This window comes from Salvelinus alpinus, chromosome 5 (genome assembly GCF_045679555.1).
Source record: "Salvelinus alpinus chromosome 5, SLU_Salpinus.1, whole genome shotgun sequence".
Lineage (NCBI taxonomy): Eukaryota > Metazoa > Chordata > Actinopteri > Salmoniformes > Salmonidae > Salvelinus > Salvelinus alpinus.
In genome coordinates this window covers 74616126-74630659 of record NC_092090.1, presented here as the reverse complement: position 1 = coordinate 74630659, position 14534 = coordinate 74616126, and the positions used below count along the sequence as shown (strand labels likewise).

The 14534-nt window shown below is 42.6% G+C and overlaps 1 protein-coding gene across 2 annotated transcripts; it reads left to right on the top strand.

Annotated features, from left to right (window-relative positions):
• Nucleotides 1-3372: 3372 nt before the first annotated feature.
• On the top strand, nt 3373-14488 carry LOC139576770 (trans-Golgi network integral membrane protein 1-like). Of its 2 annotated transcripts, none has more exons than XM_071403209.1 (4): nt 3373-3575; nt 10344-10852; nt 11880-11963; nt 12151-14488. In XM_071403209.1, the coding sequence occupies exons 1-4, from the start codon at nt 3518-3520 to the stop codon at nt 12151-12153; spliced, it is 654 nt and encodes a 217-aa protein (XP_071259310.1). In that variant the 5' UTR covers nt 3373-3517; the 3' UTR covers nt 12154-14488. The 2 variants fall into 2 exon arrangements, with proteins under 2 accessions (XP_071259310.1, XP_071259311.1); XM_071403210.1 differs by having other exon boundaries at nt 3380-3575; nt 12154-14488.
• Nucleotides 14489-14534: the final 46 nt, after the last annotated feature.

The following is a 14534-nucleotide window of genomic DNA, read 5'->3' as shown; positions in this document are numbered from 1 at the left end:
CAATCACGCCTGCTTTTTCCTTTGTTATCATTATCTTGGTGCCCATATCGATAGATATCAGGATGTTGGAAGTGTCTGGAAGGTTCCAGTGTGTTTGCTTCTACCCTGCTTTCTCAACGTGATATTAATTGATTGTTTCCCCCCAGTTTGACAAGACTCAGCTGGCACCTCTATGAAGACAGGTATCGCTTGCTGTGAGCTTAAGAACCCCCTGCTTAATGTATTATTCATACCCATTTGACCTTAAAGAAGGGAATGCAAATGTAACTCAAGAATGAGATAGATGATATAACTTTCTAAATGTCAAACACCATAATGAAGACACATTCATGACAAGAATCCACAGGTCTCTCGTTTCCAGCTGAGATGTAAAATACCTCTCATTAACATTTGGATGATTATCACTCCCACGATCTCAGGTCATGTGCTCAAACAAGTTGCATTTTATTGATGATTCCGTAAGGAGGATTATCTCAAGGCTTTTGCACATATTGAAATATGTTTACTTCTAGAGATTTTTATCGCACAACTTGACAAACAGCTCCATGGTAGTAGTCAGACCTCACTGAATCTCTCTGCATTTGCATATGAATGTGTTCACAGTAAGATCGGCATGGATCCCAATGTAATTTATTATGACACCATAAAATAATAATTATATTTGTCCTATTTCACGCAACTAGCAACTTTTCGTTCACTGGCCCAACACTCCAACCGCTAGGCTCTGCTGACAAAATACATAAGAAACCTTTACTTAATAAAAACATTGAATTTCTTAAACCAAACCACCTTGAAGGATAAAAAAAATGCTCCTTATGGGATTTGAACCAACAACACTGTGCAACCTGGTCTCAGCACATTTCGTATTATTCTGTAGGTAAATCCGGGACACTCCATTTAGTATGATATTTACATTTCGTATGGTATGTATTAAATTGTATGATATGTTGCGAATTACAATTTGTGTTATATGTTATGAATTTTCAAAACTTGATATACACTGAACAAAAATGTAAAACGCAACATGGGAAATGTTGGTCACATGTTTCATGAGCTGAAATAAAAGATCCCAGAGAATGTTTAATACACACAAAAAGCTGCTCTCAAATTGTGTGCACAAATTTGTTTACATCCCTGTTAGTGAGCATTTCTCCTTTGCCAAGATAATCCATCCACCTGACAGGTGTGGCATATCAAGAAGCTAATTAAACAGCGTGATCATTACACAGGTGCACCTTGTGCTGGGGACAATAAAAGGCTACTCTAAAATGTGCAGGTTTGTCATACAATACAATGCCACAGATGTCTCAAGTTTTCAGGAAACATGCAATTGGCATGCTGACTTCAGAAATGTCCACCAGAGCTGTTGTCAGATGATTGAATGTTCATTTTTCTACCATAAGCCACCTCCAACATCATTTTATGGAATTTGGCAGTACGTCCAATCGGCCTCACAACTGCAGACCACATGTATGGCATCGTGTGGGCAAACGGTTTGTTGATGTCAACGTTGTGAACAGGGTGCCCCATGGTTGTGGTGGGGTCATGGTATGGGCAGGTAGGCATAAGCTACGGACATCGAACACAATTGCATTTTATCAATGGCAATTTGAATGCACAGAGATACCGTGATGAGATCCTGAGGTCCATTGCTGTGCCATTCATCCGCTGCCATCACCTCATGTTTCAGCATGATAATCCAAGGCTCCATGTCACAAGGATATGTACACAATTCCTGGAAGTTGAAAATGTACCAGTTCTTCCATGGCCTGCATACTCACCAAATATGTCAATCATTACGCATGTTTGGGATGTTCAGGATAAACGTGTACAACAACGTGTTCCAGTTCCCACCAAAATCCAGCAACTAATGCACAGCCATTGGAGAGGAGTGGGACAACATTCCACAGGCCAAAATCAACAGCCTGATCAACTCTATGAGAAGGAGATGTCGCGCTGCATGAGGCAAATGGTGGTCACACCAGATACTGTTTTTCTGATCCACACCCCTACCTTTTTTTAAGGTATCTGTGGCTAACAGGTGCATATCCGTATTCTCAGTCATGTGAAATCTATAGATATAGGGCCTAATTTATTTATTTCAATTGACTGATTTCCTTATACGCATGTTTGTTTATATTTTTGATCACTATAGATTTGTACAATATGTTACGAATTTGTTAAATGTATGGTATGTTAAAAATTCTAGCTTGTTAACGTTAGCTAGGGTTTAGAGTTAGTGGTTAGGGTTACTTTTAGGAGTTAGGTTAAAGGGTTAGGGGTAGGGTTAGGTTTTGGGCTCCCGAGTGGCGCAGCAGTCTAAGGCACTGCATCTCAGTGCAAGAGGTGTCACTACAGTCCCTGGTTTGAATCCAGGCTGTATCACATCCGGCCGTAATTGGGAGTACCATAGAACGCACAATTGGTCCAGCGTCGTTCAGGTTTGGCCGGGGTAGGCTGTCATTGTAAATAATAATTTGTTCTTAACTGACTTGCCTAGTTAAATAAAGGTTACATTAAAAAATTAAAAGTGAAGGGTTAGCTAAAAGGGTTAGGGTTAGCTAACTTGCAAAGTACTTGCGAAAGTTGTTTGTGATGAAATTTGAACTCACAACCTTTGGGTTACTAGACAATTGCGTTATACACCCACCCATCCATCCACGCTGACCAAGTAACCATCTGTCTTATGTAACATATCATACTAAATGGAGTGTCTCGGATTTACATACAGAATAATACGAAATGCTCTGAGACCAGGTAGCATTTTGGTCTGTAAACATCTCCCATCAGACCTTAGCTGCAAACTGGCCTTTCCCCTATACAGATTGTGACAGGCTCTAGTAGCTAGCAGGCCTATGCTGATTGGAAATGTATCACAAATGTAATATGAATCTGTATATATACGCGTCTAAACAGACCGGTATAAATATAAACCACTTCTAAGACATATTGGATAATATGGTTTAATGTGATATTCTGTGATACTGGTGATCAACTTCAAGGTTTATCACATCATCAGTAGACCTGTACTGATCTCTGCTGGATTCCTTTAAATATTGCAATTGGCAGACAAAAAAATCTACATTTTGGAGCGATTGGAGTTGTGTGAACGCACATCACATTCAGTTGCATAGCCAACTGTTAATGTACAAAAATCGGATTTTGGAAATCGTGAGTTTATCATCTTTTAATTTGACAATGTTTCAATCTGTGACGTAAAATCAGAGGTGTATTCTGTTGCAAAACGTTTCTTAGACGGAAGCAAACTGAAAGAAACAGGGCGGGATCTAGCTGAATTTGTCCAATAGAAACTGTCGTTTTACTCGCAAAACGGAACTGTTTGGACTAATGATTACACCGGATTACACTCTTGGTTTTGGCAGACATGAACAGTAGAAGGAGGAAGGAAGTGTTTATATCAGGATTTGAGTCATCACCTTTGAGCAAAGCATTATTGGGAACTCTTTCCGTAGTAATTTCTTATATCTGACTAGGTTTGTGTTGCCTCAAAGCTACAATGAGAACAATATTTATGTTGTTTATCGTGCTGGTTTATTTGTCTGGTGGTGTCAGAGGTGAGAGTTTTTGTAAAATATTTTAAAAAGCTAGCTAGCTAATTTAGCGCTCAATCTGCTAATCTTAAATTGCGTAGACCAGGTGCATGCCATACCTCACCTCCTATATAACGTTACTTAAACAAATGTTTACCTTTATTGTAATGTTACAATAACTTTGAACAGCCAATCTTTGTTTTTATGTGTGTTTTATGTGTGTACCGAGACTGGCTATACGTTAGATAATCGATTTGATCTGAGAGATATTGGAACATGACACAGCTAGCTAACGTTAGCTAGTTACCCCAATGACGTGGGCCAATTGCGTTACATAGCGTCTATGAATGGGTTATAGCAAAACTAACTACTTTTTAGCGCCTTTTGACAAAACACGGGTTGGGGCCAAACAGACTGGGTTAGTTTAGGGTACGTTCTTAAATTGACTGGCTATCTACTCCGATTTCAGAGCACTCTCGTCTGATGCCGTATGCCCACCAGAGGCACATGCATTTTGCTGTATGTTTTTGCCAGATGTTTGAACTTGCTTCACAAGGCTTCAGAGCGGTTTGAAGCATGGATGAAATCATTTTCGCCCTGTTCGACCAAAGCTAATAATTAGAACAGATTAAAGATATTATCCTATTCACCTACAGTTTTTTTAGGCTGGTAAACAGAAGGGTGCATTGCAACAATTCATCTAGTTTGTTTCTATTCTTCTGTCACTCATCACTAGAGACATCAATAAATTGAACTGGTTGTTCACATATAGAGTACTGATTTCAAATCACTAGCTTATCCTGCATGATGGCAGGCTAAATTGTGCACAGGACAGTTCTGTGCGTAATTAATTTTGCACACCATTCTGTTTGCTGGTTTCCTGAAAACTAGCCAACAGGGCGCACTACCCAAGTGTAGTAATGATGAATTGTCTGTCATTCTTACCTGAGACAACTTTCCAGTCGTTCAGCCGGTCTCTTCTCCAACTACACAATAGTCATAATTTGGCCTCTGTATGGTGTCACCCCCACCATGGGAACTTTTATGATCTTGCGTTTGTACCACCGCAAAGTCATGCAGCGCACAAGTTGAAAATATTGAATGCATGCGGTACACGGAATACACCACACCCTAGTGCGGCATCCCAAACGTAGCGTTGCAGACTGCTCCATTGACAATGAATGACGCCTTGATCACATCGACAGCATCATTACGCAAAATGGTACACAGCATCATCTGGATATGTGTGCAACAAAAGTTCAACATTTACCTTCTACCAATTCTGTCAAGCCGTTTGATGCATATGTTTGATAAATCCAACGTATGCACCACATGGAACAACTGCAACTGCTTCTGCAACGCAGGGCAAACGTAACGTTTCATTGAAAATGAATGTACTTCTGGTGTACTAAAATGCAAAAACGCTGTTGGGGTGATTGAGACGTGACTTCCGCAGGAACGCAAAAAGTCGAACACATCTGCTGGACATGAAGCTTGAGTTAGGCTGGACAATAGAACGAGTCAAGATTCACCCAAGGCTGAAAAACGGCTTTAGAACGTTGGCTAAGCTGGACAATACAGTGCCACTGACACGGCCCGCTACCAAAACCTGCGGGCTCTCCTTCACTGCAGCCGAGGTGAGTAAAACATTTAAACGTGTTAACCCTCGCAAGGCTGCAGGCCCAGACGGCATTCCCAGCCGCGTCCTCAGAGCATGCGCAGACCAGCTGGCTGGTGTGTTTAAGGACATATTCAATCAATCCTTATCCCAGTCTGCTGTTCCCACATGCTTCAAGAGGGCCACCATTGTTCCTGTTCCCAAGAAAGCTAAGGTAACTGAGCTAAACGACTACCGCCCCGTAGCACTCTCTTCCGTCATCATGAAGTGCTTTGAGAGACTAGTCAAGGACCATATCACCTCCACCCTACCTGACACCCTAGACCCACTCCAATTTGCTTACCGACCCAATAGGTCCACAGACGACGCAATCGCAACCACACTGCACACTGCCCTAACCCATCTGGACAAGAGGAATACCTATGTGAGAATGCTGTTCATCGACTACAGCTCAGCATTTAACACCATAGTACCCTCCAAACTCGTCATCAAGCTCGAGACCCTGGGTCTCGACCCTGCCCTGTGCAACTGGGTCCTGGACTTCCTGACGGGCCGCCACCAGGTGGTGAGGGTAGGTAACAACATCTCCACCCCGCTGATCCTCAACACCGGGGCCCCACAAGGGTGCGTTCTGAGCCCTCTCCTGTACTCCCTGTTCACCCACGACTGCGTGGCCATGCACGCCTCCAACTCAATCATCAAGTTTGCGGACGACACTACAGTGGTAGGCTTGATTACCAACAACGACGAGACGGCCTACAGGGAGGAGGTGAGGGCCCTCGGAGTGTGGTGTCAGGAAAATAACCTCACACTCAACGTCAACAAAACAAAGGAGATGATTGTGGACTTCAGGAAACCGCAGAGGGCGCACCCCCCTATCCACATCGACGGGACAGTAGTGGAGAAGGTGGAAAGTTTTAAGTTCCTCGGTGTACACATCACGGACAAACTGAATTGGTCCACCCACACAGACAGCGTTGTGAAGAAGGCGCAGCAGCGCCTCTTCAACCTCAGGAGGCTGAAGAAATTCGGCTTGTCACCAAAAGCACTCACAAACTTCTACAGATGCACAATCGAGAGCATCCTGTCGGGCTGTACCACCGCCTGGTACGGCAACTGCTCCGCCCACAACCGTAAGGCTCTCCAGAGGGTAGTGAGGTCTGCACAACGCATCACCGGGGGCAAACTACCTGCCCTCCAGGACACCTACACCACCCGATGTCACAGGAAGGCCATAAAGATCATCAAGGACAACAACCACCCAAGCCACTGCCTGTTCACCCCGCTATCATCCAGAAGGCGAGGTCAGTACAGGTGCATCAAAGCAGGGACCGAGAGACTGAAAAACAGCTTCTATCTCAAGGCCATCAGACTGTTAAACAGCCACCACTAACATTTAGTGGCCGCTGCCAACATACTGACTCAACTCCAGCCACTTTAATAATGGGAATTGATGGAAATTATGTAAAAATGTACCACTAGCCACTTTAAACAATGCCACTTAATATAATGTTTACATACCCTACATTACTCATCTCATATGTATATACTGTACTCTATACCATCTACTGCATCTTGCCTATGCCGTTATGTACCATCAGTCATTCATATATCTTTATGTACATATTCTTTATCCCTTTACACTTGTGTGTATAAGGTAGTAGTTGTGGAATTGTTAGGTTAGATTACTTGTTGGTTATTACTGCATTGTCGGAACTAGAAGCACAAGCATTTCGCTACACTCGCATTAACATCTGCTAACCATGTGTATGTGACAAATAACATTTGATTTGATTTGAACACTAGTGCCAGCCCATAGCAAATGAATGGAATCGAACGTTCGCAGAGCGTGTTTTGACTGGAGTGAAGCTTAGAATTCCATTTAGCCTAAATGGCACCAAAACATGTATCCCTTTTTATTTTACCACTACAATCTGTTCATAGGACGAAACTGAAAATTAACAACTTGTGTAGAAAGTAAAAATCCGCACCTCGATGGTGCCACGTGTGCTTATGTCTGCATAACGAGGAAGTAGGAAAAAATGGCAACTTCTGACTATTCTGACTACTTTCTGGTCTAGCGTTTGATGACAACGAGATACACTGCCCAGCCTTACCTAATTAGAGAGGAGATTAAAATGGTGTCCAGTTAATTAAAATCAAAATATACACATTGCGAGATATTTGGCAAAATAGACAGACATACCTATATTTCCCAATAGTAAACAATGGGACGACCTCAGAGTAACATGAGTAAGTTTTTGTTTACATTTGAAGTATAAACAACATGAACAGGTTTCCATTGCCAACTATAGCGACGCTGCCATTGTTACATAGTACAACAAAATTGGATTAGAACGTTCGGAAGGCGAGTTGGTGCCACAGTGCTCAATAGAACTAATAGGAGCTGGCAGGGTGAAAAATGCCCTAAAATAAGGCCTGTTTTTTTTCCGTGATTACTTCAAAACTACGGCAGGCAGCTGGGATATATTGTAATATTATGAAACTGGGCTCCACCGCGGATGCAATGAACTATTTTTTATTAGAAAAAAGCATTGTTAAACATTTCATGTGTCCAGCCTACTTGAGTGTGCCAGTGATTTGATTTGAGTGTAGAATAACTGATGAGTTTACAACACCTGTTGAATATGGCTGGTATGAGCAAACACTGGCAAACAAAGTAATTCTATTGTTGTTAGCAGCACAGTTAGTCACCAACGCTGTAGATAACATGAACCACATCTGCTATGGGTAGTAAAATGGCCAGAGTGAGGTGTTCTCTCATTTGTCTGGAAGTAGGTAGGTAGCAAGCAAGGTAGCCTACTAACCAGTTAGCTTGGGTGCTTGACTGCTGTTGTGAGGTTAGAACCCTCGATCAACCCTACTCCTCGGCCAGAACGTCCAGTGTGCACTCTTAAAGCAAAACACTGAATTTAAGAATGGACTTTCTGACAACACTCTGAATTTACAAACGCCCAGAGCGCACTCTGGCTCTACAGAGTGAATTTACAAACACACCGTTAGATTGTTGACAACATGTAAGCTCTATTTCCTGTCCAATGTTTATTGAAAACATAAATACATTTGCACAATGAGCACATGTCTCTAAAATACATTGTTACAGTTGTTAGTTAGCAAGCTAGCGAATTTTAGCCATATTAGCTTTGGCATGAAATCAGTCAAAACAAGACATGATATCAATAACGAGCTGAAACGAGCAATTTACGATTTCCCACATGACAGTTTCTTGTCATTCTTGCTAGTAATCTGGCCAACCAGAATAACAACAACACGCTGACTTCTGCCCGATGGAAGCGCACATCATTCTTGTGATGTCAGCTAACCCATCTGTATTATCTTCTGTCCGGTGTAAATTTGTTAACAGCCCAGACGCTCCTTCTGAACGTTAAAACGCATCGCTTGCGGTACGGTTTTGGAAACATTAAGGGATGTATCTTTCATATCAACAATTTTGAAAAAGCTAAAATTACTACGTTATTTTATATATATTTTTGTATTAGATACAAAAAAAATATATTTTACCCCCTTTTTTCGCCCCAATTTCGATCTTGTCTTATCACTGCAAATCCCCAACGGGCTTGGGAGGCGAAGATCGAGCCATGCGTCCTCCGAAACACGCCAAGCCACGCTTCTTAACACCCGCCCGCTTAACCCGGAAGCCAGCCACACCAATGTGTCGGAGGAAACACTGTTCAACTGACGACCAATGTCAGCCTACAGGCGCCCGGGCTGCCACAAGGAGTTGCTAGAGCGCGGTGAGCCAGGTAAAGCCCTCCCCTAACCCAGATGACACTGGGCCAATTGTGCGCCGACCTATGGGACTCCGATCACATCCGGTTGTGATACAATCCGGGAACAAACATGGGTCTAGTGACGCCACTAGCACTGTGATGCAGTGCCTTAGACCGCTGCGCCACTCAGGAGGCCCCTTTTTATAGGGTTTTGTTCCCACACTGGCCATATCATGTTACAGTGCTTGTTTACCGCGAACAGACTGAAGACGGTGGCTGAATCCCAAATCACCCTCGCCCCTCCATTTGCACATTCACTCAGGCATCTGTGAAAGCTGAGGGAGCGGAAATTATTGAGGATGCAAGGACTAATTAGCCCCTCCGGTATGAATTTGACTGAGCCTGCAATGCTGCCGGCTTCTTAGTAAAGTGGAATCCCATGAGTTTGCGCTACTTGATGCAAAATAATGGAGAGGTCGTGCCTAATTATGACACATGCATTTGTTTATGTCTGATGTCGAGACTTGACACATGTAAAAGATAAATACCTCCCAAATTAAATGTTTAACTGTTACTGAGGTTTATATTTTGTAAAACAACAGGATATTTGTTAATTTGAGTTTCATGCTCGTTTTATTATTTAAAAGTGGAACATGAATTGCATCATTTAAGTCACGAGTGTGTCATGGGTTTATTGATCCCCGAGTTTCGTCAGCAACAGGTGACCACAGAGGGCCCTCTGAGAGACTTGGTAGTGGCAAGGCAGTAGTTTGCGATTCACGAGAGGTGCTCACCTGTACCATCTAGCGTGCGCTGAACACCTGTGTGTAAGCGTAACTGGGGAGGAAGTGTAGTTTGTCAACTGGAGGCACACGCATCTTGTGGATCTGTACAAAACTGCTACATGAAATGTATATTTTTTTAAATTTGAAAGTATCTTTCTCGCTGATATGAAAGATAAGGGGCATATCAGCATATGTTTTGCAAGTGGTGATTTTTTACGTTTCTAAACGTTAAAACACAGCGCCTGAATTGTACTTCACACGCAGGCAACCGTGTGCAATGCTAACTGCTGAAAACCCTGTGGAGAAGGGTTTTTGAAAGCTAGATTTGCTAGTGTCCTAATGTTATACTGAACTGGCTATTTAATCTGATCAAATAATTGTTGAATTGAGGGAGCCAGCTAAATCAGACACTATACTGCCAGTGCCACATTAGTTTTTTTTATTCACATTTTGGTTTTAACACTCTGTACTCTGCTGCAGATTTCTTCCTCATATGTATTCGGGTGTGGGGTGCGCTCCAGGTCTTACTATAAATAAGTGCTGCGGTCAGTTTAGTTTTCACTAGGCAGTCCAGCAAATGTTTTTCAAAACATTTGAAATCAGCTCAAAATGTTTGTTTAATCTGTTAAATCTATAGGTCTTCTTCAAGGAGACTCAAAGGATCTGTTACCAAATTCTCTACCAGTAAGCGATATGCAGGCACAGATCATTTCTGCAAAGGACATGTCAGCACCAGGAGTATCTATTGGAAATAAACCAGAAGCGGGAGTATCTACTGGAAAGGAAAAGGAAACGACACTGGCACCAGTAGTCTCTCCTGAAAAGGAAACGGCATCAGCACCAGGAGTCTCTCCTGAAAAGGAAACGGCATCAACACCAGGAGTCTCTCCTGAAAAGGTAACGGCATCAGCACCAGGAGTCTCTCCTGAAAAGGAAACGGCATCAGCACCAGGAGCCTCTCCTGAAAAGGAAACGACATCGGCACCAGTAGACCCGCCTAGAAAGGAGACGGCACCAGTAGACCCGGCTGGAAAGGAAACCCACGGCACACGTGATGAGGCAGAGAGCAGTCACTTCTTTGCTTATCTTGTGTGCACAGCTGTGTTGGTGGCAGTGCTCTACATTAGCTACCACAACAAGCGGAAGGTACTTGGGCTAATATCGATTTACACATTACAGCTTTTGATTCTTGGTCATAATCTGGGTCATAATGAGCGTCTTTGAGATTCTCTATGTAATGAAAAGCGCTATATAAAATACATTCATTATTATACTGAACAAAAATATAAACGCAACCTGTAAAGTGTTGGTTTCATGAGCTGAAATAAAATAGCCAAGAAATGTTCCATATGCACAAAAAACACATTTCTCTCAAATGTTGTGCACAAATTTGTATACATCCCAGTTAGTGAGCGTTTCTCCTTTGCCAAGATAATCCATCCACCTGACAGGTGTGGCATATCAAGAAGCTTATTAAACAGCATGATAATTACACAGGTGCACCTTGTGCGGGGGACAATAAAAGGCCACTAAAATGTGCAGTGTTGTCACACAATGCCACAGATGTCTGAATTTTGAGGGAGCTCGAAATTGGCATGCTGACTGCAGGAATGTCCACCAGAGCTGTTGCCAGAGAATTGAATGTTTATTTCTCTACCATAAGCCGCCATATGTCCAATCAGCCTCAACCACAGACCATGTGTAACCACCCCAGCCCAGGACCTCCGCATCCGGCTCCCTCACCTGCAGGATTATCTGAGACCAGCCACCTGCAGCTGATAAAACAGAAGTATTTCTGTCTGTAATAATGCCCTTTTGTGGGGAAAAACTCATTCTGATTGGCTGGGCCTGGCTTCCCAGTGGCTGGGCCTGACTCCCGAGTGAGTGGGCCAATGGCTGCTCCCCTGCCCAGTCATGTGAAATCCATAGATTAGGGCCTAATTCATGTATTTCAATTTACTGATTTCCTTACATGAACTGTAACTCAGTCAAATCTTGGAAATTGTTGCGTTTTTATATTTTTCTTCAGTATATGAATTAGTCCATAAAAAGATACCTCCAGAACAAGCACATCCAAGACACTAGTGATATGATTGTGTTAGCTAAAAACATGTAAGAGAACAGTCAATTAAACAAGTTGTGACACAGGCCTATTATTGTCTGTTTTTGTCAGATCATTGCCTATTGCGTCGAGGGAAAGAGGTCGAGATCGGGACGTCGGCCCAAAGGCGCAGAGTACACCAAGCTGGAACAGAATGTAAGTATGAAAAATATGGATTCCATAGTCAATTTAATCCCTTTTTATTGTTTTATTTATTGCTCTGTCCATACATGGAGGGTTCTGAATAAAGATATGACGCTCCCTATGTGTGTTGCAGGGTTTCAGAAGCAGATTGTATGTTGTTTCCCTGTCTGGCACTAATTTTGTTTATTTTCTTCTTCAGTAGTGAAGGTGCATCACTGTCATGAAGTCAATGCCAGAAAACTGTGGATATAGGTGTTAAGATGAAATAAGGCACCAAACTGATTCCTGGTGAAAGAAGACTTGCTTGGTTTAATCTATATTGATTTATTTTTTATTTTTTAACAAATGGGTATTACTTAATAGATGTTTGTCTTTGGATGCTTATTGCATGACTATGCAGAGGATACTGTTGCTGAGAAAGATAAGCATGCTTGTGTTTGCACTCCTGTGTTATTGTGCTACTTTGGGGCGTCCTTTGTTTTCTCAGTCAGTCCATCTGACTGATATAATAACTTGATGTACTGACTCAGGATGATTTTTTTTCACAGAAGAAGTTATATTGTGAGGATTCCAACTGGTCCCTTAGTGTTTGCAAGTACTATTGGACAGTAGTTGGACACCTGCTATGATGACCACAATGTTGGCCAGATGAATGTAAAGGTACTTCTTGTATGTTTTGGAGTGTTGTATTTTCTTTTTAGCTTGATCCCTTGAGATAGCAGAGGAAAGGGGCGTTTTAGTTGCATTGTGTTGGTTGGAGTGTCAGTAAGTGAAAAACAGTGAAAGTGATTGTGTGACTGATAATGCATGTGGATGAATGATACTGAACTTAACCTAGGCCTAAATTCCAAATATATTAGAGCAGGGGTGTCAAAAGCATTATCTTCACGAGGTTTGGAGGGCCACACGTAAAATGTTATATTTCCTAGCTGTCAGAATCTGAAAAAAATATTCCAATATCCATCAGTTTGGTAATTTTCGATGCTTTCTGACTGTCTAGCATTCGATTAGATCAGGGTTTCCGAAACTGTCCTAGCCCCCCCCCCCCAAATAATGTTCCTTGAGTTTTGTAGAAGTTTAGAGTGACAAAAAGTAGCTAAAAGCCGATGTATGGTTAATCTGGCATCTGAATTGGCCGTAGAGCATTTACTGCGATGCGGTCTCTGCAGAAGTCAGGGCATTCATAATTCTTGAGGAGCAGAGCAGAGTTGTTGTCAAGGAAGTGCGTTTGTATTTATACGGGATGTACCGCCCCCACCTACCATCAACCAATCATGTCAATGTGGAGCTGTACGGAGCTCCCAGCATTGTTACATGTGGCCTCCGGAGGCTCTGTACAGAGGGTGTGATGCAGCTGCGGCTCCTCTGGAGGCTTGCGGAGGCCGCATCGCCGCCCAGATTTTGTATCAATGCGGAGGGCTCCCTATAGCTTTGTATAGCTCTGCATTGACATGATTGGTTGACGGCATTGCCGGATCAACGGCTTTAACACTTCTCGCATGTCTCGCCATTGAGCAGAGCAGCCCAAACGGAGCCGTTGCTATGGTTACACATAATGAGCCGCCATGAGAATAGTGCATGCAGAGCGTGCTGCTTGCGCGCAGGGAGCGAGAGATGGACAGAGAGGAGCAGCTAATGGATTTACTAAGTGAGGAAGTTATTTCTGGTTTCGGGCAGGGCTGGGCCTTTAAATTTGGCAGAAGTAATTGGGCCGGGGCAGGGTAGTGCCTGAATGTGGCGGGCTTGGTTAGTGCTAAAATTCATGCACGTGCAGGGCTCTCCCGAGGATTAGAGCTATCTAGCATGTGAAGGGCATTATGTATTTATGTTCTTTCTAAAGAGGGACAATATTTTTTAATTTTACCTTTATTTAACTAGGCAAGTCAGTTAAGAACAAATTCTTATTTACAATGACTGCCTACCCCGGCCAACGCTGGGCCAATTGTGCGCCGCACTATGGGACTCCCAATCACGGCCAGATGTGATTCAGCCTGGATTCGAACCAGGGACTGTAGTGATGCCTCATGCACTGAGATACAGTGCCTTAGACCGCTGCGCCACTCGGGACCCCAAAATAGCTGATCTGTCCCAAACTTTTCATGGTCTCAACAAAGCTGTCATTTGAGGGCCCGAGTGGCGCATGGGGGACGTAGGATAGACGTTTTGACAAAATTAAGAGTATTGATTAACATTCCAAGGAATGTAGAAGATTGAAGAATATCGGATAATATTTTTAAGACTGAGCCAGTGTATATTTTTCATGTGTCTGCATCCTAAATGATCACTATATTTCTACCCAGGGCCTTGTTTCATAGAGATCTTTCTGTACAATGTGCTTTTCAATAGTCAGTTGAGTATATGGCAAATGGAAGTAGTCATTTTGCACAGATCCTTTTTGTATGCTGGACCAATTTAAGCTAAATTGGATTAGAAATGACATTTTATACTATACTTGCTGTGGTTTTGTCACTGTCACACAATGCAAATGTTTTTCTTTTTTGGTGGGAGTTGAAATGAATAAAATGTATTTAACAATATTCATTGTCATTTGAATGTATTTATAAAACCTTTCTACATGTGAAC

Bases quoted from the DNA above. Each gene is read 5' to 3' on its own strand.
- LOC139576770 (XM_071403209.1), top strand. From the start codon at position 3,518: ATGAGAACAATATTTATGTTGTTTATCGTGCTGGTTTATTTGTCTGGT. The intron at 3,576-10,343 runs GTGAGAGTTTTT...TTAAATCTATAG, and splicing joins TTTGTCTGGTGGTGTCAGAG to GTCTTCTTCAAGGAGACTCA. The intron at 10,853-11,879 runs GTACTTGGGCTA...TGTTTTTGTCAG, and splicing joins GCTACCACAACAAGCGGAAG to ATCATTGCCTATTGCGTCGA.